Genomic DNA, 25,721 nt, shown 5'->3' with positions numbered 1-25,721 from the left:
AAATATAATTAATTAATAATTTTTTTATATATATTGGAGCGGATAGGATCGAATTTGCCTAAAACCTTACCTCAATTTTTTCCTTTTATCACCTAACTCGATATCCAATTTCAAAAAAAAAAAAAAAAACTAACTCTAAAAGATCGAGTAGAGTCCAAACCCGTCGAATACAGATCAAACTACCTTTTTTAGTGAAAATAAATAATAATTAACAAATAAATATTTAATTAATTTTATTAAAAATTAAATTTATAATAAAATTTTTGAAATGTATAGAGTAGTTCTTAGGTGCAAATAAAACCCCTATTCATTATGTCTCTACTCCTTTTTTGCTTTTCTTTTTTGTCTTTAGACTACAATTTATTATGGACACATGTCCTACCACTTAAACTGAGTTGGCTTCTCTATTATTTATTTAGATTTCTTTTTTTTTGTCATTTTATTTTTTAATTTAAAGTTTTTAAAATTACTTTAATAAAATTGCTTAACATATCATTTATATAATTATTTAATAAATTAACTAATAAATAATAAATTAAAATAATAAATAAATAATAAATAATCAATTTTACTATAAATTTATAAATACCAAATATATTATAAATTTTATTATATATAAATTTTAATTTAATGTTATTAATAGTCATTTTCTATTTTTATTATATTTTATTTTACTATTACAATTACTTTTATATTCAAATTTATACCTCACTACTAATTTTAATCTCATCCTTACAACACTTAATTTTATTACTATAATAATTAATCCCATCTCTATCACTGATTTTAATCTCATCAGAATCAATCGTACCATCCATTATCCTAATTGAATGATGTTAACTCAAAGAATATATTTTCAAATAAATGACGTCTGCAATAGCATTTATAAGTGATAACACTTAAATTTTATAACTTGTGCATCCACAATGTGTCTATTTTGTATCAAATATTTGTATTTTTTTATATTATTTTCATATTATGAGATCATATTATGTTTAAAAATTATCATATCTACTAACACTTTTAGCAAATTTTCATTTGTAAGAAATTTCACTAGAATCAATGAAAGTCCATTTAGAAAGGAAAATTTTAATGATTAAGCTACAAATACGGAGAAGTGATTGTGAAGTCCTACCATTCATTATATTACAAAATTTTCATCTTTTTCAGTTCCATCCTCCAACCAAGTAAAACTTTCATTTCCATCCTCCCAAACAACCAAGCAAAACACAGGAGGCAGGACTGGTGCCTGGACAGGAGCTCACATACTCACCTAGATATTGTTTCTCTTCTTTCTGTACAAAGAATATGGAAATAAAATTAGAAAAAGCAGGATGGCATATCAGATCGTTTGAGAACTAGCAGGAGGTTTGAGGCAGTAGGATGGTAGTGGTTAAATTCCAAGACCAAGACACATCTTTATTTTACTAGAGAGAAAGGGGATCAAAGTACAATGGGATATTGGACAAATCAGATATGAAAACAGACAGATAATAAGTCTATACATAAAGCAAAATGGTAATATAAACAACAGTTACAGGAGAGGTGAATAAATGAATGCAACTACTTTTCTTTTCCCTCTATCTTACATTTCTGGTAAATAGGAGTTCTATGTTACAAATCAAAATTGCAGTGGAGTTGCAAAGACCACAGCTAGTTTCTCTTACATTCTCAATTAGAAAGAGCTTCCTCAGCCGTAAGCAATTAAAATAAGAATTGCACAAGCTTATACATCTCCCATTTTAAGGCACCGACATTCTGTTGCCTTGCCTTTATAGCATCGTGTGTTTTGAATGAATTAGTAGCTTCGTACCTGGAGGCAAATACCCACCCTCCACTTCCAGTAATGGAATAACATGACAGAGCATGTCATCATTGACCTGAAAGATCGGTTCCTTTCAACAAAGTTTAGCAGTCAGTCAAGCAAAAACATTCACCACAACACTGGCGATTGAGAACAAAAGAATGCTGAACAGAAATCAAACAATCCGCCCAAAAGGCCAAATCTTGCTGCAGTGTAGGAGGGTTAACCATGTGCCCACTAATAAAGACAAAATCAGTATGGAATAACGTATGGGAGAGCGCAAATATCAGCTGACTCTATCTGCAGAGGCCCTGCCCACACTTGTGGTGCCTCATCAATCTCAGAAAATCCCACCTTGAGCTTCTTCGATTGAGATTCATTGCTGTGAAATAGCCATTCTTGGTCATCAAAATCAGACCATTTTTCCATTTTGGGAACTAAAAGTACCTGGCTCAAATACTTGGAATCTGGATGAGGTGGTTTCTTAGACAAATCATCAATTTGACTAGCTTGTGCACCTGCTGATAAATGCTTTGTTGGGGAGACAGAAAACAGCTGAGCTTCAATGATACCATTCACCTTGCGTTCTTTGTTATCTGCTTTAAGAGTGGTTCCTGCTCCATGGATATCTGAAGTAAGTGAGATGGGAGCTTGGCAAGATTCCAATGTTCTTCCATTGTCCGCCAATGGATGAGAGGAGGAAGTTGTTCTCAGCAATTTATTGGGTTTAATGTCATTAACTGTAAGAAAAATAAAAATGAAAGCAGAACTTGTTACCAAGATGGTTATAGAGCTTTAGAACTTTTAACCCCTGCTAAGAAAAACGGACAAATTATTGCCATGAAAGCAATTGCACAATTTTAAGCACAGGTTTACTGCAGGTTTCCTAACAAATAATAGGCACCAAACTTTCAAGTGATCAGCGGGATTCATATAAACAATCATGGTATAAAACTCACCAAGAAGAAATCCATTTTGTTCCAAGTCCTTCCGCTTGCGGAGATTTTCCTCAGCAACAGCACCCTTGTTGCCCTCCTTGGAAGCATGTGACGTTTTCAGATTAATGGTACCCACAGGATCATCTTTGTTGCTTCCCTTTAAGTTATCCTGCTCCAAATTCCTATGTTCACCTTTTGCCTTCACCTCCGCCTTCACCTTCTCCTCCTTCTCTTTGTCCCTATCCTTATCTTTCCCATGACTCTTTTTCTCCCTGTCTTTATCCTTGGGTTTATCCCTGATTTTATCATCACTTTCTTTCTCTTTGGTTTTTTCTTTCCCTTCCCCCTGCTTCTCAGTATTATTCTCCACTTGTCTGGGGATCCCTTCAACTCTATTTTTAACTGCTCCTGAAAGGTTCTGAACCACTGCATTTCCAGCAGATCTTGTCTCCTCCCAGGTTCCTTGCACATCCAACTTCCTTTCGTCACTTCTCTTGTTCTTTTCCTTCTCTCCAACCAATGTGTTGGCAGTCTTAGCCACCAATCTGACCACTCCCTCATCTCTTTTCCAGTCGGTACCGATAAACTTATCCACCAATTGGTTTCCAACTCCAGCACCATCTCTGATCCTCCTCCCCAACTCCTGCACAAATTTAGAATCCCTGAAATCTTCAGCCGGATGGCTCTTCTGGCTAATCTTCTCCCCATTATAACCTGAAAATTGCCCAACAAGTTTCCTCTCACCTGAGAAACTGCTTTGATCTTTATCCCTACCCTTCTCTTTCTGAACAAATTTCTCCCCACTGTGACCTTCCAATTTTCCTGGAAGTTTCTTCTCATCTGAGGTTTTCCCCCCATTTTGACCCTCAGGATGACCAGGAAATTTCTTCTCCTCTGAATTATTACTTCTATCTTTTTCTTTGTCTTTTTCCTTCTTTTTGTCTTTGTGTTTTTCCTTTTTGTCTTTCTTATCCTTATGCTTTCCATCACTTCTATCTTTCTCCTCTTTTTCTTTTTCTCTCTTCTCCTTGTCCTTCTTCTCCTTCTTATGCTTCTTCTCTTTTAGCTTCTCCTGAAAATCAAGAATGATATTCAAAAAACATAGATTCGTGAGTCAAATGCAAAAGATTGTTTACAAAACTATGAAACAATCAAACAAATCTGAAGCATACAGACTGAGTAAATACCTCTGTCAACAAATTACACACCAATCATCCATCAAGAAATTTTCCAAAGGATTACTTAAAGGTTATGACAGAGGATAAGTCTCTGATAATTCCCTTTGTATTCTATCTTGAAAAGGTTATGACAAAGGGAATTAAAGGGATCAGATAAACATCTTTTAGCCAAGCAATGGGAAGAGCCAAAAATTATTTTAAAAAGCAAAGGGAAAAAGAAAAAAAAAAAACAACAAGAAGAAAATGCCACAAATATGAAACACAAAACCAACACAACTACTAAATGGCAGACAAGGCTGAACCACCATCATTCACCAACATAACCACTCAGCAAGCAGAAAGCACAATGTCTGGAAGCTACAATAGAATCTTATTTTCCAAGACCTCCACCATAATGTGTTGAACACAATAAGAAGCATAAAAATACCGAGCTATAAATCTCAGACAAAAGAACGTTGACACAACATGCTACATACCAAATTAATGAGCAAAACCTCCTATTATGTTAAGAGCTTAACCATGCAAAAAGAACCAAGACAACTACAGCAACTTCTACTAGTTAAACAGAGCATGCAAAATGATTCTCAAATCCAAGTACTGCCTTTACATCAAAAGTTCAGAAAATCTCTTCTATATTTTGGCTGCATAGGTCATGAGGCACTTCAACCTTAATATTAGGTATACAAGCTGTAAAACAGGGCTCTTAAGGAATAGGAATGCAGTTAACACCCCAGCAGTCACGACATCATCAGCATACAGATTATAGAAAGGAGATAAACAGGGCACCAGCAGGTCCACCACCCAACCGAAGCAAGGTGGATTTCAATGACATGGAAAAAAGGTACTAACAAAGTGGTTGAGAACAAAAAGACACAGAGATTTGCATTACCATCCCTGGACACTTTTTTTTTAAAAAAATGAGAACATGGTAAAGTACTAGAAAAAACCTATCCACATCAAATCTCATCCTTTAAACAAGATATTCTTGAGGCACAATATACCTAGTCATGTGAATTGTCCCATTCAGCTTTCATGTATATGCATTCATCATTGACAAAGCTCATATACATATTGCATTGCACTTGAATAAGGAAGCCTAAGAGGAAAGGACTTCCTTAAGTTGTTAAAAAAAAGAGCTTCTTTGCATTCAGCATTTCTGTTGAATAAGAAAATATAGTCTACCTACAGCATCCTCTCAACACCAGCTCACAATAACCCAAGCTATATTAATAAGGGGGGATTTGGTTTGCAGAATCTTGAATTCCAGGGGAAAGTGTGATACTCAGAAAAGTTTTATACCAGGGTTTTGTTTGATTTTCAGGGCATCCAGTAATCAAATTCACTCGTTTGGTTGGAGGGAATCTTGGTTTATTAATTCATATATAATTACCATAATCTCCTTGACAAGTTGTAGGCAACCTTTTTATTTTGTTTTAATTAAAAAAAAACCCAAACGACAAATGATACCTTTAGCAACAAAAAAAAAAGAAATATTTTAATTTTTTTAATTAAATATACCCAATTATAGCATTTAACTAGATATCAAGTCGTAATTGCTGCATTAAAATTAAAAAAAAATCAATTATGGCATTTGGAAGAGCTGAATGCCTTATTTGCTTTTGTAAATATGTTGGAAAAAGCATCAAATAAGGTGTTTGTTCAAAGGAAATGCCTTATTTGAATTTGTAAAGATTCTAAAAGATCGTCTATCAAATAAGGCGTTTGTAAAAAAGAAACGCCTTATTTGAATGCCTTTGTAAATATGTTGGGAAAAGCATCAAATAAGGCATTTATTCACAGAAACGCTTTATTTGCTTTTATAAAGATTCTAGAAGATCATTTATCAAATAAGGCGTTTGTAAAAAGGAAACGCCTTAATAGATTATCAATTAAGGCGTTTCAAAGAACAAACACCTTAATTGATAATCAATTAATATATCAATTAAGGCGTTTCTTCATTGGGACACCTCAATTGCCACATATTAAAAATAAGGCAAATTTAAAACAAAAGAAAAAAAACTAAATCTAAAACTAAAATTAAAACTAAAACTAAAACCGAAACCAAAACTAAAACTTATTTCCAAACTTGCTTTTCAAAAAGGTAACAGATATGTGGTAAATTTTTTGTTCAAGTTAAATTCGGAAATAAGGAAACTTTCCCCTGGGAATCCTAAAATACCATAGGGAGAGGTAGGTTTCTGACTCCCAAGACTTTGGGTACTGTTGGGAATCTGATATTTTCCCCTATAATCGGATTACCTTGAACCAAACGTGGGAAACAAATACCCACCATCAAGATTCTGGGAGAAAATTTATGGATTCCTCTACACCAAACGCACTCTAAGAGAAAGAAAATTATGAATGAGCTCAAAACAAACTTGACTACATTTTCAAACATGAGAAAGAAAAATATGAAAACCAGCACCACCAAACTTCATTTTCCTTTTTGCAAATTCACTTGCAATTCTAGATAGCTTTCATTTGTGTATTTAATGCCAAATGTGAAAACACTCTTTTCCTTCCAAATATTATGCAGCAAAGCAACAAACACTCATGTTTGACGTCCAAACAGCAACCATGACCTTTTGAATATCCCAATGAACAAGAACCTTTAAATACGCTAATGAACATTGCTTAAATAATCACTTTTCAAAAAAGCTTCACTCTCAATGAAGTAATTCAGGCACTTCCTATCTGGCTCCTTTTGTTTATTTAGACAAATTGCTGCCTTTTGTGCAGTCGAGAATGGTCACTATACCAGTTTAGCACTCAGTTTCCTCCAAAACACACACTCACTCAGAAAAAGATGAACCAGGACTTCCTCTAAAACACACTCACTCAGAAAAAGATGAATTGGGACTTTATAGAATACATTTGGATAAAGGATTTGTAAGGGGCTAGCATCATGCATTGCTGCTGCATTCTCTGAAGAGCTGCAATCATAAAAGTATCTATGTTCCTACTCATCCTACCTAAAGCACCAAGACTCTTAGCCAAAAGTGCTTTCAAGTTTACTTACAGAAAAGGTGTGACACAGTCAATTAGAAAAAACACGAGTATGAGGAAATCTTGGCCAAGGTGACAGTCATACTTGGTTGAAAATTATGACCTAGTTGAAACCATATTCAGTTTATGCTATGAAAAACAAGTCACTTCATGGACAACGAAAAATAACAACGCACTGGTCCCAACATAAAAAATTCATGATGAAAACTCATACTCTATCCTTGGTAACTCTGAAAAAATTCATAACTCACCAAAAATGTCCTCAATCATGGCAATGGATGTTTGTGCCATTCCTTCAGCAAAGCCCAAACTATTCTCCCTATATAATCCTCATGCTATCTCTGTAGCAAACAATATAACAGCTTTTCTCTTCTAGTAATCAACTTAATGGCAGCATGACAATGGATTTCCATAAAGAGAAGTCTATTCATGACACTCATCCCACATAAGCCCTCCATAAGTTACTTTCATCCCCCCAAATCTACACATCAACTAACCAACAAAATAAAAATGACTACACCAAACCAGCAAATTTACATCTACAGCTAACACTTTAAGTATTGGAATTTTGTTCAGCACATACTTTTGAGTGAATAAATTTCAAAATATCACTCTGACTCACAAACTAATATGAATATCTAAAACTTAGGCTCTGAAATCTTACAAGAAGAATTAATACTACAACTTAAAACATACATGATTTGGAACAAGAAAACATATGAAAAGTCAACAAGATAACACTCCTTAATAGAGAAAAGTCTATAGAAATATTTCATGGAGAAAAATAAACTCTCCAAGATGAGCTGCCAACACCAAGTAAGGAATAAGGAAATCAAGAAAAAAACTGCAGGAGGATACAAACATGCTTCCCAAATCAACCCCATTACTACGTGTTGGAGAAAACACTATAAAAAATTGCTTCATGATGAAGAAATAAGGTCACCAAGATGAGCTAACAAAACCAAATCAGGTGTCAAGATTTCAAGATACTGCAGGAAGATAAAAACATGCAGGGGGAGCATGGGAGCACAGTAAGAAGAAATCTCGATGAATATAGAACAAACTCCTAGACTATGGGAAGATTTGCACATAGGTAGAATACAATAACAACTCAAAAAACATACAGATATTTATTTGCATTTCATAGAGAGAGAAACCTCCATACAGCCATTCAATCTCTTTGCATTATTAGCATATAGATTACCTCAACATTCCCTCACAGCAAAGACTCAAGTTAGATACTATTTCGGCCATTTGAAACAAAATGACGACATTTAACAGTTAATACACCACAAAATGACTAGTTGAATGTACTAAACGAAACTCAGCACCCTTAGATTCCTCCTTGCTCTTCACTTTCAAATTTAGTCAAACTAAGTAAAAAGTTGTAACTTTAAATAGCATATCAACACTCAACAAGAAAAGTACTTGGGATTAATTGTTAAAACTGCATAGTCATTGAATGTCAGACATCCAAGCTCTTAGATAGAAAGCCTAACCAGCTTAATCATGTTTCAAACAGTTGAAACTAAATGCTATATCAATTTTCAATCACAAGGATTCCACCTTGTTTTTCCAGACCCATTTAAAGAAATTTCTTCTATCTCATATCCTCAAAGAATTTCTGAGTTCACTCTCAATCAGGCTGGCAAAACTGCATAAATCTAACTCCATTTCTTCCAGTTCAAATCACTTGATCTGAATGGTCCAAAATTGTCAATTCCTTTAGTGCACCCTCATTCATTTGTAATAGCCAAGCTTATGCGCAAAACTAAAATTTAGTTCAAAGATAAGCCTACACAGCTTATTCCACTATTCGAACAGATATTAAAAATGTGGAAACTTGGGAGGAAACTGATTCTTCAAGATATTGTATGGACAGACACCAAAGGTAAAGCATCTATTCTTAACTAATTAATAACTTTAAACCCAAACCAACGGGTCAAGCCTGTGTACACACAAAACTCCATCACTTATCACAGGCTGGAAACAAGAATATCACCCCCTGTAATGTCAGAAGGAAAAAAGTAACCAATTGAGAAAGCAGAATGATAAAAAAATTAACCAATCGACTAAATCTTGAGGAAAAAAACATGAATCCTCTTTCACATTTGATTCCTAGACAAAGTCCAACATCATTTAGTAGAAGCTTTTCTTTGATGAGGGGGGAAAGGGAGAGATATTAGTGAAGTGGGCTAGATTTAACCCAACTTAATCTTTCATTCAACAGGACGTGAACACTACTTTGTGCAAGGTATCTATAGACGTTATAAGCTCCTCAATTCATTAATTCTATGACCTAAATGTATCATTAGAAAATAAAGTAACACAAAAACGTGAGATATGTTCATATACAAGATTATCAAAACCACCTAGTGATACAATTTCCTTCAGTTATAATTCAGGATACATGAAATAAACTCCAAAATCATAATTCAGATCTTAACTCCATAATAATAAACAAAAAGAAGTTAAGAAAAGATTCATTCAGTCATAAATCATCAATAAAAAATGGTGCCTAACAGTGAGAATATAAATTAGGCACCAGATATACTGCTTCACCATTTCAACTAAGCTTCCAATTCAACTATTTATTCCTATAGAATTAAGATCTTATCTGTTCAGAATATACAGCCTCTCAACCTAATTCACGGAATTGCAAATGGCCTTTATACAGCAAGTTAGCATTTTTGAATCTTCAGTAAAAGCAATCACAAGATATTATGCATGCCTAAAATACATTTTGAGACAAGACAGCAGAAACTTTATAAGATATTTAATATTTCATGGAAATAAAAACTGTAAAGCAGCAACTCAAATCCAATGCAAATATAGCGGAATTCATTCTCATGATCCTAATGAATGATATTTTTAAAATAAAATGTTACAGAATATAAGTAAATGGTGTTAACCTTTTTTAGTAAGTCCACATCATCAGTCCTAACCTTCTTTTCATATCCTGGTGGTGGGAAAGGAAAGCAACGCGACATTTCACAGAAATTCAGAAGACGATACTTGAGTGCCTTCCAAAAGCCAAAACACTTGAATTATCTTCCAATAGCAATGTTCCGGAAAGGGAACAACCAGTGACCATGCTCCTGTCCATTCACCATATCCCGGCATACATTTCCAGCTTTAATGTTCCTCCATAAACTTCCGTCACTCTTTACCGCTCAAAAAGTTCCTAAACCCACCAAGCCCCTTAATTTCCCTAACCTCAAATGTAACCGCAAGTCAACTATCTATCGCTAAACAAATCACTTAAAATGTGAAAATCACCAGTGCAAGTCTGCAATCACTTACTAAACCTACTGTAGGCTTACACTAAAATGCTTCAACAATGCTCCAAATAGAAAGATAACTTAAAGCAATGCTCTTTTAATCAAGAACTCTAGCTTGAAAACTATGTTAAACCAAACGGTATTCCAAGAAACAAAAATGCTCCAGTACAATTCAACCTTCTACATTGCCTGCGGGGACAGTTAAGAATCATCAACACCTCCTTCCAATAAGAACCCAATGCCAAAACCATCCCATCGAGATCAAACACATGATAAATCACTAAAACCAAATACCCTTTTCTTTAAAACAACTAAATCTTTAAGTTTTTTTATCAATATCTACACAATTATATATGAAAGCAATGTTCTTCCATGCCCAAAAGCTTTACAATCACTATTTCACTTAAGCAATCTGTTTAAAAACTAAAGCTTGAGAAAAATAGCTCTTCAATCCGATACTCCAAAAACGAGAGCTTAAGCCCATTTATACTCTGATCAGAACCCTAATCAGTTCCCAATTTGGCAAATTTCCCCCAATTCGTTGATCCGGATGAAAACCCTAAAAAAGAAATCCATCAAACAACAACTTTCATTGAGCAAATATTAAGTACCCATTAAACAAAAAGAAAAAATGAAGAAAACCCAAATTTCATCTAACAAAATTTTAAAAAAAGAAAGGTTCAAAAGAAACACTTTTCTGAGTACCTTAGAGTAAATGCGTATCGATCAAAAGCCAAAAAGAAAGCATTGATTCAAAGCGTGAATGTTAAGAAAATGATAACAATAAAAATCAGCTTCTAAAAAATTGAAATTTGGAGGTGATAATAAGATTAGATTATTACCTTGCCCGCTGCAAAGTGGGCATTGTAAGAAGGACAAGATCCTTTTTTTTTTTCTTTTTTTGCTCTCAGATTAATAAACAATAGATTATAAAATACAAATTGAAGAGATAAGTAGATGAAGTAAGCAAAGCTTAACCACAGTTTCTTCTTTTTTTTCTGTTATATGATTTTCTTTTCTATTGTATTTTTGTAGGGGTCTGGGTATTTGAGAGCGAAGGGAGATAGCTCTCCTCGGTTAGAAGGCTTATGTTCGGAATTTACACGCGAGAATGAAAGGAAAGAAAACCCCCCAAAAAAAAAAAAAAGAGAGAGAGAGAAAGGCCAAACCGAAGAAAGGCCCAAATAATTGTGTGAGAATTGATGGAAAGATAGACCAGCGCGATGAAGGTTAAATTTGACATTTACTATTGGTAAGTGTTTGATTTTGTCGTATTTTCCTTTGTTGAATTTTGCCTCTTTTTTTGGGATTAAAATTAATAAAATAAAATATTTATAACATATATAAAATAAATTTCTAATAAAACATAAAATATGGTAGGGGTATTTTACATGAAGCAAAAATTACATGTGTCGTGTCATGTGTGAATTTCTTATTATTTGTTTTTATGAAATTTTATGTTAAATTAAATATTTTTGAAATATTAAATTTAGTTTCTCTTTGAAATGTTATTATTCTAATGTTGAAGTTATGCTTCAATTTCCATTTGCTTTGATTTTAACTTTTTTCTCTTTTATTTTAATTCTATTTTATTTCATAAATTATAATATTTTTTAAAATATTTTAAATTTGGTATTTAGAAAATATTTATTTTAATATAAATTTATTAAAAATAAATAATAACTTCATCTTACATGGTACACTATGTATACATTTTTGCTACATGAGGATTATCTACATAATATTTTTGGTTGTATTAGAAACTTAATTTAAACACATTAACAGCATGTTTCATAAGATATTCTATTTCCATTAACTTTCGTTCAAAACTCACAAAAATAAAAATAAAAAATTTAATAAAATTAAAATACATTTATAAAATTCAATATTTTTATTTATCTACAATACGATGACAAAATTTATTAAAATCAAAGTTTAATGGCAAAATTCAATACTCATTTATAATATAATAATAAGTCTATCTTTTATCTTTTTTATCTATGAAAATGGATTCAAATATTATTTTTGAGTAAAAATTATAAATCAATTATTGAATCAAATCTTCCTATCCATGTAATTTTGCTACCAATTTTCTCATTTTCTCACAATTTGTTTAGTAAATCTCAATTATAGCATTTTTTTATATTTACTTGTGTTTGATTTTTTTTTCTTTTTTTTTTTTTTCAATTCACATTCAACTTATTTTGTTCTTATAATCTTAGATTAGGGATCACCAATAAAAATACAATCTTGCATCTTCTCCCTTTTTAATGTGGCTGTTACATGTTACCACATATATTTTATTTTTTTTACCTCTATATATATATATTATATTTAAGAATAATATTCAAATAAACTTTCAAATTTTATTAAAAAAATTAAGATTTCTTATTTTTTAAAGTATAAAATTAAAATTATAAATTTTTATTTCGTTATAATTATAACCGTTGACTCATAAAAATGGATGAATATAATCCAAGTATCATAATTATTAAAATTGACTTTTCATAAATATTTATCATTTAATTCATTCAAATAATTTCAAGTAAACCTTTTTTTTATTTAATTACATAATCCAAACAATAAAATTTAAACAAAACATGGTATAATTCAACATCAAGATTCTAAATATAATAATAAAATAAAATTTTATGCTTTAATTTCATGTAATAAAAAGTCAAAATTTGATTTTTATTTTTGAATTAAGTTCGATGGCTTATTTATATATTATATTATATTTAATGTAAGTCTCATTTTTTGAGAATTGGCTATAAAAATAAAATGAGAATAAACACATGATTCCCTTCAAATTTAATCTTTACAAGCAAACATTCACTATGAAGAAATCAATCATTCTCGCCCATCTTAACTCCACATAATTCATACCTTTCAGTATATGTATAAATGATTAAGATTAGCAAGATAGTATGAGTTTTTCAATATTTAACATGAAATTATCTTTTAGATAGATAGATAGATACATACATACATATATATATATATATGGTTAACAATTTCCCAATTTAAAAAAAAAAAAAAAGACTTTTTAAGTTATAAGTATTCATAAAAATTTAATAAAATTGTTTTTTAATAAAAATTAAAATTTTCAATGAATTAAGTATTCAAAATTTAATTCATTGGCTTAATTCATTTTATAATTTATATGCATTCTTTTTGAAATTATTATTAAAAAGATAACAAATTTATTTAATAATTTATTTTGTAAATTATTTTCATCAAAATTGATTCATACTTTATAGTTTTATATAAATTATATATCATTATTTTATAAATTGTTTACTCAAAAAATATTAAATTTTTTTAAGGTTATTTTAAATATTTTATATTTAATGATTTTTCATTTCATGTAATAACAAATATGGTAATTTAAGATTATTAATGATTTATAATATTGTGCAAAATATGATAATCTAATATTATTAATAATCAAATCATCTTGATGATTTTATCATTATAGTAATTAAATCACTATAATAATATTGAAAATGATATAAAATATTACTTATAATAGGGAGATGTTATGAAGACTTTTTGTGAATAATAATTGCTACTTTTTTTTATATAGTCTTATAATGATTAACTTAATTTTAGTTTCTGATAAATATGTTTAATTATATGTTAAATTATTCATTTATATAATAATAATTGTTATGGAGAGGAATCAACTTATATTAGTATAAAATTTTAAATTTATTTTTTTTATCATTAATTTTAAAAAATTTATTCAGATGAGATTAAATTATTTTTTAACTTATTTCTTTCATTTTTTAGATTTATTGAAATTAATGATTAAAAAAAAAACTTTTTTAGTGTAAATTTTTTTTATATAACTTGATCATTTCCCATTGGTTATTATCCGTAAGAGATTAACAATATTTGTAAAATCATAAATTTAATAAAAGTTAAAAACAATTACAAATTCAACAATCAAATGAAACCAATGCAGCATGTATTTGACACGTGAAGAATTTGCACGCGCTAGTGATGCTCGTGGATAACTGAGGATGGGAAGGTACTCTATAGAAAAGAAGTCTAAGTTAGAGTACGAACTGATTTGTAGAAGCACATGTGGGTAGGTACCCTTTTGCCTGTTATCCATTTCTCAACGAGTGTAGAATTACCACGTGGCGTCACCCCAGGCTATCAGATCATCTATGTGTTCATCCACGTGTGCTCCTATCACTTCTCCTTAAAAGATGAAAGTGGTGTTGATTCGAGACCCTGCCGTACAAGCCAACGAGCCTCTGGCTCAGCGGCACGAAATATTCGGAGACTGCGGGATGCTCAAATTCGAAATTTGAGATGTAATCTCTTTTTGTTTTGTCAAAGTAAGTTTCTATAATTAATCTCAAGACTCTCGCACCTAATGTGATCCTACTGTTTGTTTTTGCATTCCTCGCCCAGCCATGCCTCTGCCTACGTTGTTTTTTTTTTGTTTTTAATTATTATAATTGAGCTCGAATTTAATATCTTTAATTTTAGAACTGGATTTTAGTAACTAATAAATTATTTAAAATAAGATATAATCATATCATATAAAAATAATATAATTTAAAATTTAAAATCATATATATTTTGTATTTTTTTATTAATTTAAATTATAATATATAATTTTTATAAAACATAATATTAATAAATAAATTTTAATATTTTATATAATATAAATATACAAATTATCTTCTCTAAATTTAAAATACAAAGATTATCGCCACCCTCGATAAAAAGAAACAAAATTTGGAGTTTTAAGCCTAGGAACAAAACCCAAGCTTGTTTCTTGTTTATTGCAAACTTGGTGAACCCAACCCAATCCCAAGATATTTATTCTGACCTGCACCCTGCCCACCTTTATTTTACACACCATCGACGAATTATTCCGTCATCAAGCGTCGCTCATCTACAATCTCCTTCTCTACGGTTCTTCACTTTCACTCATCACCGAATGCACCTTTTCTGCATCAAAACTAATGTTTGAGCCCGTCTATTGATAGGAGTGATAAAAAATTTAATTTTTTAAACTAAAATTTTTATTTTAAATTATATAAATAAAAAAATAAACTAAATAATTTATTTTTTTATAAAAATTGATTCAATTTAACTTAAAATTAATCAAAATATAAAAGGTCTCAAACAAAAAAATCAAGTAAAAAAAAGCTTCTGAATCCAAAGGTGTCCCAAACGAAAAAATCAAAGTAAATATAAGTTTGAAAGAGTTTATTTTTTTATAAAATTTAATTTAATTTGATCTTTAATTAATCAGAATTCAAAAAATTTCAAACAAAAAAATTAAATAAAAATTTAATTTTAAATAGTATGAATAAAAAAATAAATTTTAAAAAATTTATTTTTTTTATAAAATTTGAATTAATTCGATTATGAATTTCATAATATAAAGGGTCCGAGACAAAAAACCTAATGTTTGACCAAAACCATCACTAGGTACAACTATTTACACCACAAAATTCAAAAGATTACAACAGACCTATACCGCATCTGAAAAACTCCTTAAACCGTGTCCATTAAAAAGGCTTCCTTCATTTCTGTCTCTCGCAAGTGTCTGTCTTTTTCTCTTCTAAAGGTAAAGATTATTGCTTTTGCTTATTTGGGTTTGATTAATTTCATCCATTTATTGGATTTTTCTTAATTTTTTAAAGTTAATATGATGATTTCCTTTTGGGTTTAAGGTTTTGTTGGTTTTATTTCTGTTTTTTTTTAGTTTATGTAGCATGTCAGAGAAATGATCATGTTTTATGTTTATATGCATTTCTCTTCTGGTCTTGGCCTTCACTGAACTCTTTGCAGTGATCTTGTCTTTTATATTTTTGAGTACATATTTATCCATTTCACTGAACTTTCTGCAGTGATCTTGTCTTTTATATTTTTTAGTACATATTTATCCATTGTATCCTCATCCTGTTTCTCTGACTTCCAGTAATCCTTTATATTGCAAAACCAATTTACATTAGTTGGATTTTTCATCCTGTTTCTCAAACATTTGTCCATCTTATCTCAACATGTATCACTCCGTTCTTTGAACTGATTCCATTGTGGACAACATCAGTGAGATTGATATTCACGTTTCCCAAAAACGCCTTTGATCTAAATTTATTAGATTTTGTTTTTGGGATTTGCCAATGGTTTCATATTTTTGTTTTTGTGGGTTGTTTTGGTTATTATTTGGGCTATCTAGCTTTGAAACTAACATGCCATTTTGTTTTTGTTAGTGCGGCCTGGTGGGGCTGTTGCAAAAAAAAAAAAAAAATACAGTCAAGTATTATACTAGCAAACTTGGCAGCCTTATGAGGCAAAATGGGCAAATCCCTCCATGCTTAACTCTATTCGCTGCATGTCAACATCAGGCAAAAAGCTTTTTTATTGGAGGTATTGATACATTTTGGATTTTTGGTTGAAGATTAGATGTATGTAGCATTTATTGTGTATTTGAATCGAATCTTCTTAGGTCTTTCATTTGGAACTGGTGATCAGACTCTCAAGGAAGCAATTTCCGGATTTGGTGATGCCACCGAAGGTGAGTTGTGTTGGTAATGCTAATGACACTGCTAAGTTTTTGACATTCTTATTAAATTTACTATTTTAGTCAAGTATATGAAATAGTAGCTTCCATTTCTTGTAAGTAGATGGACTTTTCTTGGGGTCTAGCTCATTCAGTAGTACTAAGCAGAGATGTGTTTCCTTTGGTCTGTCTTTCGTCAGCCACAAGTTACTAGTAATAGTGAACAAATAGTGATTAGCATTGTTAGTGTGTTTGCTGTTCTTCATTTATTGGGTGTTTTGGGTACAGAACTCATAGTTAGGCATAAAGTGAACTTTGCATTTTCATGTGTATGAACAGTTGGTGCTGGCATTGTATTTAAACAATGATAACATTTTTATTTTTACAATTTTTATGTTAAGGATGGTATCCATTATAATGCTTGCTTCTGTTCATGTTCTCATTCTCTGATTTATGTTGATCAGCTAGGATTATCATCGATAGAGACACTAGGAGGTCTAGGGGGTTCAGTTTTGTTTACTTTGCTGATGATGAATCCACCAGCAATGCTTTGTCAGCCATAGATGGTCAGGTGAGGGAAAAACTATTGATATGTGGAACATGTTTCTGGTGAATTACGTATTGAATATTTTGTACTGAAATTGCAGGAACTCAATGGGAGAAATATTCGTAAGTTATGCCACTGAAAGACCTAGTAGCCCTCGATCTTTTGGTGGCAACAATGGTTACCGAGGTGATAGAGGCTTTGGAGGTGGATTTAGAGGGGATTCTGGTTTCTGAGCTCTTGCATCAAAATCAATCCACCACCGGCGTATTTCTATATCGTGAGTCGTTTACTTGGTTAGATTTGAGGATGAGTTTATTTATATTCAAAGTGTGCTGAGCTCATGCAACTACTTTATGCTATTGGCTCAATTTTTGCCGGTTGTTGCATCTTATTGTATAATATTTATATTGGCAACGTAAGCTTTTGACATCGCATGGTGCAATTCTAACGTGCTCGTCATTACATGTATTGTAGTTAAAAGTAACTTTGACTCTTGTTTATTGCAGAGGAATTTGGTGGTGTCTGCCTGCATTAGTCGCTTTGAGGGGATGTATAATTTTTTTTCAATGGCTACACCTTTTTCTTTTATCTTATTAACCAATTAAATTATTGTCTCCTTTTTTAAAAATAATGTTCAAATTAATTATTTTATTTAAAATGATTATTTAAATTTATCACTCATCTTTAAATGAATATAATGTTATCATCGTATTTTTTAATTTGATTAAAAATAATAAAATGGTAATGATAAAAATGTAATATTTTAAATATTTTTTAATTAAATTAAAAAATACACTGATAAAATTGAATGTATTAAAAAATGAGTGATAAAAAAATATTCATCAAATGTTTAATTGAAACTAAATGTTAAATTTAGAGTTTAGTTTAATATATGTTCATCATTTAAATATCAACAATTGTAATTTTTTTCACTTATTTTCATATTACGATTTGGTCTTTATAATAAAATGCTAAATTTGGATGTTATTCAAAAGCAGGGATAAAAGGGCATTCCTCTTATATTTTAGTGAGTATAATAAAAGAGAAATTATTTAATATATTGTCGATGAAATTTTTTAATTTTGAGATAAAAATTGATATATTTTATTTTTTTAATTATTTTTTATTTTTAAATATATCTTAAAGAGTATGTATAATTTTTTTTAATTTTCTTTGTAATTTTTTTTTTAATTTCATTGTCGAGGTATTTCATAATTCTTTGTTAATAAATTTGTAAAAGGTTAATGTTATGAATGATACTTAAATTATAATAAAATGTTTAATGGGGTACATAAATTTAAAAAAATTTTAATATGATATTTAAATTATGATTTTATTAATTAATTTATTAACGTGATTAGTTTTAAATAATAACATAGAGCATACAAATAACTTTTAATGTTATATTAAATGTATAAGATTATAATATGATAAGATAAAATGATATTATGAATAAAATTAAATTAAATAATATTATTTTATTTTATGTTTGATATATATAAAAATTATGATAAAATAATTTTATTTATTGGTTAAAATGATCTTTTCTCAAAAGGTATATAATTTAAATTTATCAATATAATTTTTAAATATATAATAAGACATATAAGTTTAATCACATGAATTAAAATTAATCATTTCTATTGTGAGAGAATGAAATCATTTTATATAAAAAACAATTAATCTTCCTTCCAAATTAATTTTTTTTAAAGTATAAATCAAACATCAAAATATTATATTAATTAATAAATTTATAATTTAAATATAATATTAAAATTTTTTAAATTTAAATATTCTATTAAATATTTTATTATAATTTAAAAATAATTCCTAACATTAATAATTTATAAATTTTACAATGATCATATAAAATAGAATTACGGTTCTAATTGTTAATGCCCGCCAAAAAGTTGGTGAAGAATGCAAACAAGGTCAAAACCTGATTCGGTAAAGCAGGATCAAATCAAACAAAACCACCTAGTTATGTTAGTGCCCAATAGTCCTTATTTCTGGTCAGAAATATACACCAAAATCTGCCAACGTCGCTTTTTATGGTTGGTAGATGAAGTAGTGGACACGATTGGAGCTATTGAATCGTATCGTTTGTAGAAAAATTTTACTCTCGAAGTTGGTGTGTGGTCCCTGATATTGGCAATTGGGTTGTTGAGTGGCAACTTTGTCATTGCGAACACACCAACCCCCACCCGCCATCTCTCAAATACTCTGCTTCTGCTTCTCCCCAGTCTCAACCCCTCCTAGGATCTGTCTCTTCATCCAAAACCCATTTGTGAGTTTCATTTCTTTTTCATTTTTTCTGGGAATTTTTTTACTTGTTTGTCGTAGTTTTGTTCTATGAATTTGGAACAATGTACTACAACAACCCTTGGATTTTAGATTTGGACTATTCTGTCTATATTTGGTGGATCTTAGATTCTTGACAATGTATGACTTGTAGTATTTATGTTTTAGCTGATCTGATTTGCATAGAAAGGATTGGTGTAAAATTTTCACTTTTATCTTCTTCTATGTTGTTTCTTTAAAGTGAAAGTTGGGTTTTTTTTCTCTGAATTATCAGTGTTTCTTTCAGACTCGGTTTTGGGTTTGTTTGATTGCCGCTGCCTGTTGTTCCTTTCTGGTTATTTCTTCAAACATCTGAGTTTCATATTCAATTCTTAATTTCACTTGCAGTTGTTGGTGACACTGATAGTTCCAGATCCAGTTAAAGATGAAGGTGATAGAAAAGATCCAATCTTTGCAGGAGGACCAAGGGAAAGTGGTGTTTTCCTTTGAGTTCTTCCCTCCAAAGACTGAGGATGGAGTAGACAACCTGTTTGAGAGGATGGATCGTATGGTTGCCCATAATCCATCATTCTGTGACATTACATGGGGTGCAGGTGGTTCTACTGCTGATCTCACCCTGGACATTGCTAACAAGATGCAGAACATCATCTGTGTGGAGACCATGATGCACCTCACTTGCACCAATATGCCTGTTGAAAAGATCGACCATGCTCTTCAGACCATCAAGTCCAATGGCATTCAGAATGTTCTTGCCCTCCGAGGTGACCCTCCTCATGGCCAGGACAAGTTTGTCCAGGTGGAAGGTGGCTTCGCCTGTGCACTTGATCTGGTAAAGCATTGTTCTTTCTGTTTCCATTTTATTTATTTTTACATTTTTTAATAAATATGTTGCTATTATATTCTAAATTCTAGGTGAAACATATCAGAGGCAAATATGGTGACTATTTTGGTATAACAGTTGCTGGTTATCCAGGTGCTTTTCATCTTCTTTTATTTATTTTATTTATTTTGTTTGATTAATTGTCTGCTAACAAGAGGCCTGTTCTTGTGGCTTGTCATTATTAATAATTTGCCTTTTTGCTCAGAGGCACATCCGGATGCCATAGGAAATGACGGTGTAGCTACACCTGAAGCTTATCAGAATGATCTTGCTTACTTGAAGAGAAAGGTTTTACTCATAACTCATTAGTTAATTGGAAATGTTATTCTAAGATTAGTGTTTCCTTCTCCATTTCTATGCATTAGTCAATTCTTGTGCTAAAACCTCTTTACTCGATAGGTTGATGCAGGAGCTGATCTGATTGTCACTCAACTGTTTTATGACACCGATATCTTTCTCAAATTTGTCAATGACTGTCGCCAAATTGGAATTAAATGTCCTATTGTGCCGGGTATTATGCCCATTAATAACTACAAGGGTTTCTTGCGTATGACTGGCTTTTGCAAAACTAAGGTATGTAGTATAAACTGTTCACGTTTCCATAACAAACGCTGCAATTCTTATCATACAATTGTCCCGCTTTTCCTTTTAGTATGAGAAAATTATGTTCAGGTATTTTTAAGCCTTTCAGCAGGTATCAATTGGTAAATTTTATTGAAAAGGTACATTTACTAGTTGGATATTCTAACGTCCAGAACTTTTTATGGAAAAGGTAGTAGCTAGTTTTTCAAATAATTCGATAAGCAGTGGAGATGCTCATTGAGGTAAACCCATGCTTATAGTAGAAACAATGCAGGCATTTCCTTGGTGCATTTTTGTGTAAAGGAAATGAATGCAGTGTCACTCTTCTCAAACTTTAAAGTTCCAAGATTTTGGAGGCCCTAATTTAAATGGGTACCCCATATCTTGACTATTGATTTGATATATTCATTATGGTTTCTTAGAAGAGTGGATAAAAAAGGTTATTTTGATGTTTATTTCTGTTAATTTTTTCAAATTTAACATCTGCATCTAACGGCTCATTGTAGATACCAGCTGAGATTACTGCTGCCTTAGAGCATATCAAGGACAATGAAGAAGCCGTCAAATCCTATGGAATTCACCTTGGAACGGAAATGTGCCGCAAGATTTTAGCTCATGGGATTAAGACATTGCACCTTTATACATTAAACATGGAGAAATCGGCATTAGCTATACTAATGGTAGTTCTTTTTGTCCCATATTTCTTCATTATTTGGGCATGTAGAGGATTTTATTACTGAATACCATTTGACTTCTTAAGCTTTGAAATTTAAAAATGAAAATTCATAAATAAATATGTAATTCAAGATTTCTTTCTTCCTCAAATTGAACATTTACAGGGTCAATGAAAAACTCTTTAACCATATATTCTTGTTCTTCACTTATTTAAGAAAAAACCTTGAACTATCTATTGGTTTCAAATTTCAATGTCATACTTTCTCATAGATTAGTATCATATAATTAAGTGAATATCAGTTGAAATAATGAAGGAAAGAAAAGACATGCAGGTACAGAATAAGATTGGGATTTACTTGCAAATTTCATCTAAGTGACTTATTGTTCATCAATCTAAGATAAACTGTTAGGAGCTTTCTTTTCTCAATTGAAAGTAAACGTGGAAATGAGTGGCAATAGTTTTGGGTGAAGCTATGTTCATCTTAATTTTCTGATGTATAATTACTACTTCATCTGCCCCATACTAAGGATAGGCTTATGTTGGCAGAATCTTGGATTGATTGAAGAATCCAAAATTTCCAGGTGTTTACCTTGGAGACGCCCAGCAAATGTTTTTCGTGTTAAAGAAGATGTTCGCCCAATATTTTGGTATGTGATAAATGTGGAACTTCCCATTCTTGGCTAGATGTCTGCAGTTTACTGGGTTGCTACAAATGAATATTTCTGGACATCTGATCTTTCTAGTTAATGATGGCAGGGCTAACCGTCCAAAGAGTTACATATCCAGGACTATTGGTTGGGACCAGTACCCACATGGGCGATGGGGTGATTCACGAAATCCATCATATGGTGCACTATCTGACTATCAGGTACAAAATGGTTGAACTTTGCTCTTTCTTTTGTTTCTTATTAAAGATATTGAAAGTATCTTCGATCCATTCAATTTCTCTTGGAGGAAGTGTAACTGCAGTTTGTTCTTCTTCAATCTTGGGTTGCACAATAACAAGTTGATGTTTCATACCCTTTCATTGATAGAAAACAGCAAATTTGATGAATATATGACAGCTTAATTATATTGGTGTAGATTTTATTATGGTTAAGGTGGTTTTCTGCTCATTGCTTCTTTAACACCTTGTGCCTTGACCTGTATAAGGGTCATAGTGACTAGAGTGCACCTTGCACCTTGGACAACAATAAATTGATTGTGTTGGTTGTACAATTATGACTTGAATTGAAACTAACTTGGTTAACATGTTAACAAGTACATTTGGGAATCTGTCCAACAAAAGGAAACCCGTTAAGAAGTTCATGGTGGGAATTTGTTGTTCTTTGTTTGTGTTGATTTGGAACAGAGACCCCATAGACCATGGTGGAACCTCTTGCTCAAATGAATTTAATAAATAGTTAAACATTTGATTTCTTTTTTTGTATTTATTCTTGCAATTCATGAACATTTGTTTTCATGTAATAAGTACCCTTTTTATTTGTTTTTATTATAATCCCTTTATGCTCAAGCGGTGATATGTTGAGAAATGAGAACTGTTGTTTGGTTGAGGAAATGTCCTCTTTGCTTCTTTTTTAGATAGTCTTACCTGTGTATGACCGAAGTGATTTAATTTCTCAATAGTTCATGAGGCCCCGAGCACGAGACAAGAAGCTTCACGAAGAATGGGCTACCCCATTGAAAAGCATTGATGATATTCAAGAGGTGAAATATCTAGCTTAGAATCTATTTAGTCTTTTATCTTTTTCCAAGTTATTCAGATTTAATTATGATATGGTTCTTTTGGAACTGGTGTTCATCAGAAATTTAAAAATTATTGCCTGGGTAAGTTGAGAAGTAGTCCTTGGTCAGAATTGGATGGGCTTCAACCAGAGACAAAAATCATACACGAACAGCTGGGAAGCATCAATTTGAAGGGCTTCCTTACCATTAATAGCCAACCAGCTATCAATGGAGAACGATCTGATTCTCCATCTGTTGGTAAGTACAAGTATCCGATTTACGTTTTCCTTTATGTATCCTCTAATTTGGTTGCACAAAATGATTCTGATGCACCTGAATACTGCCATCTGCTATTAGGCAGCTATGATATATTTCTTTAAGAATTAAGAGCCTTAGATTTCTCAATTTTATTCTTTATTTTTAGCAAAGTGTTGGACTTTTGTTCTTTGTTCGAGCATGTGTGTGTGCGTGTGTTTATATATATGTCAGGCTCAGGATAGTAGTTTGCCCTGAGTAAGCAGTTGGAGGGTGGTAGGTGATATAAAGCTAGATGTGCTATGGGCAGGACAACTCCTTGCACTTTCCCTTCTCTTAGCTTCCACTTCTCATAGTAAACTCTGGTGCAAGTCTGCTCTAACTTGTTCTGACCCGACTGCTTGCAGGTTGGGGTGGCCCTGGAGGTTATGTTTACCAGAAGGCTTATCTTGAGTTTTTCTGCTCGAGGGAAAAATTAAATGAGCTTGTCAACAAGTGCAACTCCTTCTCATTTGTTACCTACTTTGCGGTCAACAAAAATGGGAACTTGTTATCAAACATTGGCTTGACAGATGTTAATGCTGTAACTTGGGGGGTCTTCCCAGCCAAAGAAATAATCCAGCCAACTGTGGTGGATCCTGCCAGTTTCATGGTGTGGAAGGATGAAGCATTCGAAATTTGGTCGAGAGCATGGGCATCCTTGTACCCAGATGACGATCCATCCAAAAATTTGCTTGAAGAGGTATAGCTTATCAATTTATCCAATCTCTTGGGAACAACTGGCCACTTTCATACTCACTCTTGCACTTCATTTTTATTAGGATTAAGCACAATAATCATAAATATAATGCTTTTTTTCCCCCCATTTTTGCAGATTCAGAGCAGCTACTATTTGGTCAGCTTGGTTGATAACGATTACATAGGTGGTGATATTTTTGCTGTTTTTGAAGATCTTTAAGCTATGTTCAACTCATCAAATCTCTTAAGCCCATTTAAGGCTTCCTTTCTCCATCTATTATTTTTAGTTTTTACTGCCTTAATTGTAACATTATTTGGAATAATGACATCAACAAAAAGAAAAAAGAAAATTTTCTCAGTAGGATTTTCACATTTTTTTCATTGAAATTAAAAGTCCATTGTTATATTAACAGATCATATTATTATTGACAAATAATAAAACGGTAACTCATTAGGTAACAGTGGAGCAGAATTTTTTTATAACTAAAAACTTGCAAGAACTGGGGATAGAATTTCAGATTTTATGAACTTCACTTTCACCTCTCAAGTAATAAAAGTAATTTACATGCTATCCTTTCAGGTTTAATGCATCAGAACAAGTTTTCTTGTTGGATTTAAAACATGTCATCAAGTTTAATTATTGTCCCTTAAAGGAAAAATATTACAAGTTTTGCCATTAATTAATTCTGGCATTATATATTTCTGCTTCACTGCATGATATTCACGTGATTTTGTTCTTTGTAACATTTTTAACAAACATTATTTCATCAAATCTAAACATCTTGTGTTTAAAGTTCAAAATTGGACATGGGTTTTTTTTTTTCTTTCCATTTTTCTAGACCAAAAAAAAAAAAAGAATCTGCTTCAACTACTAAATTATAATAAACAGAAGAAATAAATATTTATAGTTTTTAAAACAACAATCATTTCCCAGAAGATTAAAGTTTCATCAAAAGAAAAAATAATTGGATAAAAAAATCAAATACATGTGAAAATTGAAATGGATTGCCTTAAAAAAATATAAATAAATTTAAGAAATGAATATGGAGTAGTAGTGTCGCTGGGAATCCAAAATAGGGCAACCAAAATTGAATAAAAGACAAAATAAAGTTGTTTTCATACAATCAGAGTAGTGTGAGAGTGGGGTCGTTTGCCTATTTATTTAAACAGCAAAACGGCAATGGAAATGCGTGGTTGTGCGTTTATACAAGGTGGCTAACGAGTCTTCCTTCTCCTGGAAAGTTCATCCAATTATTGTGCTGTCACACTAAAAAAAAA

The 25,721-nt window shown here is 31.4% G+C and overlaps 2 protein-coding genes and 1 pseudogene across 4 annotated transcripts; 2 read left to right on the top strand and 1 right to left on the bottom strand.

The window, feature by feature from the left end:
- Positions 1-1,475: 1,475 nt before the first annotated feature.
- Positions 1,476-11,320, bottom strand: LOC111287156 (uncharacterized). Its single transcript, XM_022877447.2, has 4 exons — positions 11,050-11,320; positions 9,839-10,766; positions 2,764-3,814; positions 1,476-2,544 (listed from the first exon to the last, which is right to left on the bottom strand). Exons 2-4 carry the CDS (start codon positions 9,914-9,916, stop codon positions 2,057-2,059), a joined length of 1,617 nt encoding a protein of 538 aa, XP_022733182.2. The 5' UTR covers positions 9,917-10,766; positions 11,050-11,320; the 3' UTR covers positions 1,476-2,056.
- A 2,974-nt stretch (positions 11,321-14,294) lies between these two features.
- On the top strand, positions 14,295-17,878 carry LOC111287797 (glycine-rich RNA-binding protein 4, mitochondrial-like; annotated as a pseudogene). The gene is made up of 6 exons (XR_016341311.1): positions 14,295-14,532; positions 16,493-16,606; positions 16,686-16,754; positions 17,204-17,310; positions 17,387-17,563; positions 17,793-17,878. The product of XR_016341311.1 is annotated as a glycine-rich RNA-binding protein 4, mitochondrial-like (transcript).
- Positions 17,879-19,533: 1,655 nt separating this feature from the next.
- LOC111288297 (methylenetetrahydrofolate reductase (NADH) 2-like) lies at positions 19,534-24,801 on the top strand. 2 transcript variants are annotated; one of them, XM_022879126.2, is made up of 12 exons: positions 19,534-19,573; positions 19,975-20,416; positions 20,500-20,560; positions 20,673-20,755; positions 20,867-21,040; positions 21,556-21,729; positions 22,272-22,372; positions 22,482-22,593; positions 23,352-23,432; positions 23,531-23,708; positions 24,113-24,447; positions 24,580-24,801. In XM_022879126.2, the coding sequence occupies exons 2-12, from the start codon at positions 20,012-20,014 to the stop codon at positions 24,661-24,663; spliced, it is 1,788 nt and encodes a 595-aa protein (XP_022734861.1). In that variant the 5' UTR covers positions 19,534-19,573; positions 19,975-20,011; the 3' UTR covers positions 24,664-24,801. The 2 variants fall into 2 exon arrangements, with proteins under 2 accessions (XP_022734861.1, XP_089615156.1); XM_089759030.1 differs by having other exon boundaries at positions 19,534-19,728.
- The last annotated feature ends 920 nt before the right edge of the window (positions 24,802-25,721 follow it).

The sequence above is a fragment of the Durio zibethinus genome, chromosome 4 (assembly GCF_047325235.1).
Source record: "Durio zibethinus cultivar Kanyao isolate XHJ-2024 chromosome 4, ASM4732523v1, whole genome shotgun sequence".
NCBI lineage: Eukaryota > Viridiplantae > Streptophyta > Magnoliopsida > Malvales > Malvaceae > Durio > Durio zibethinus.
The sequence above is the reverse complement of the archived record's forward strand: the minus strand, read 5'-3'. Positions and strand labels throughout refer to the sequence as shown.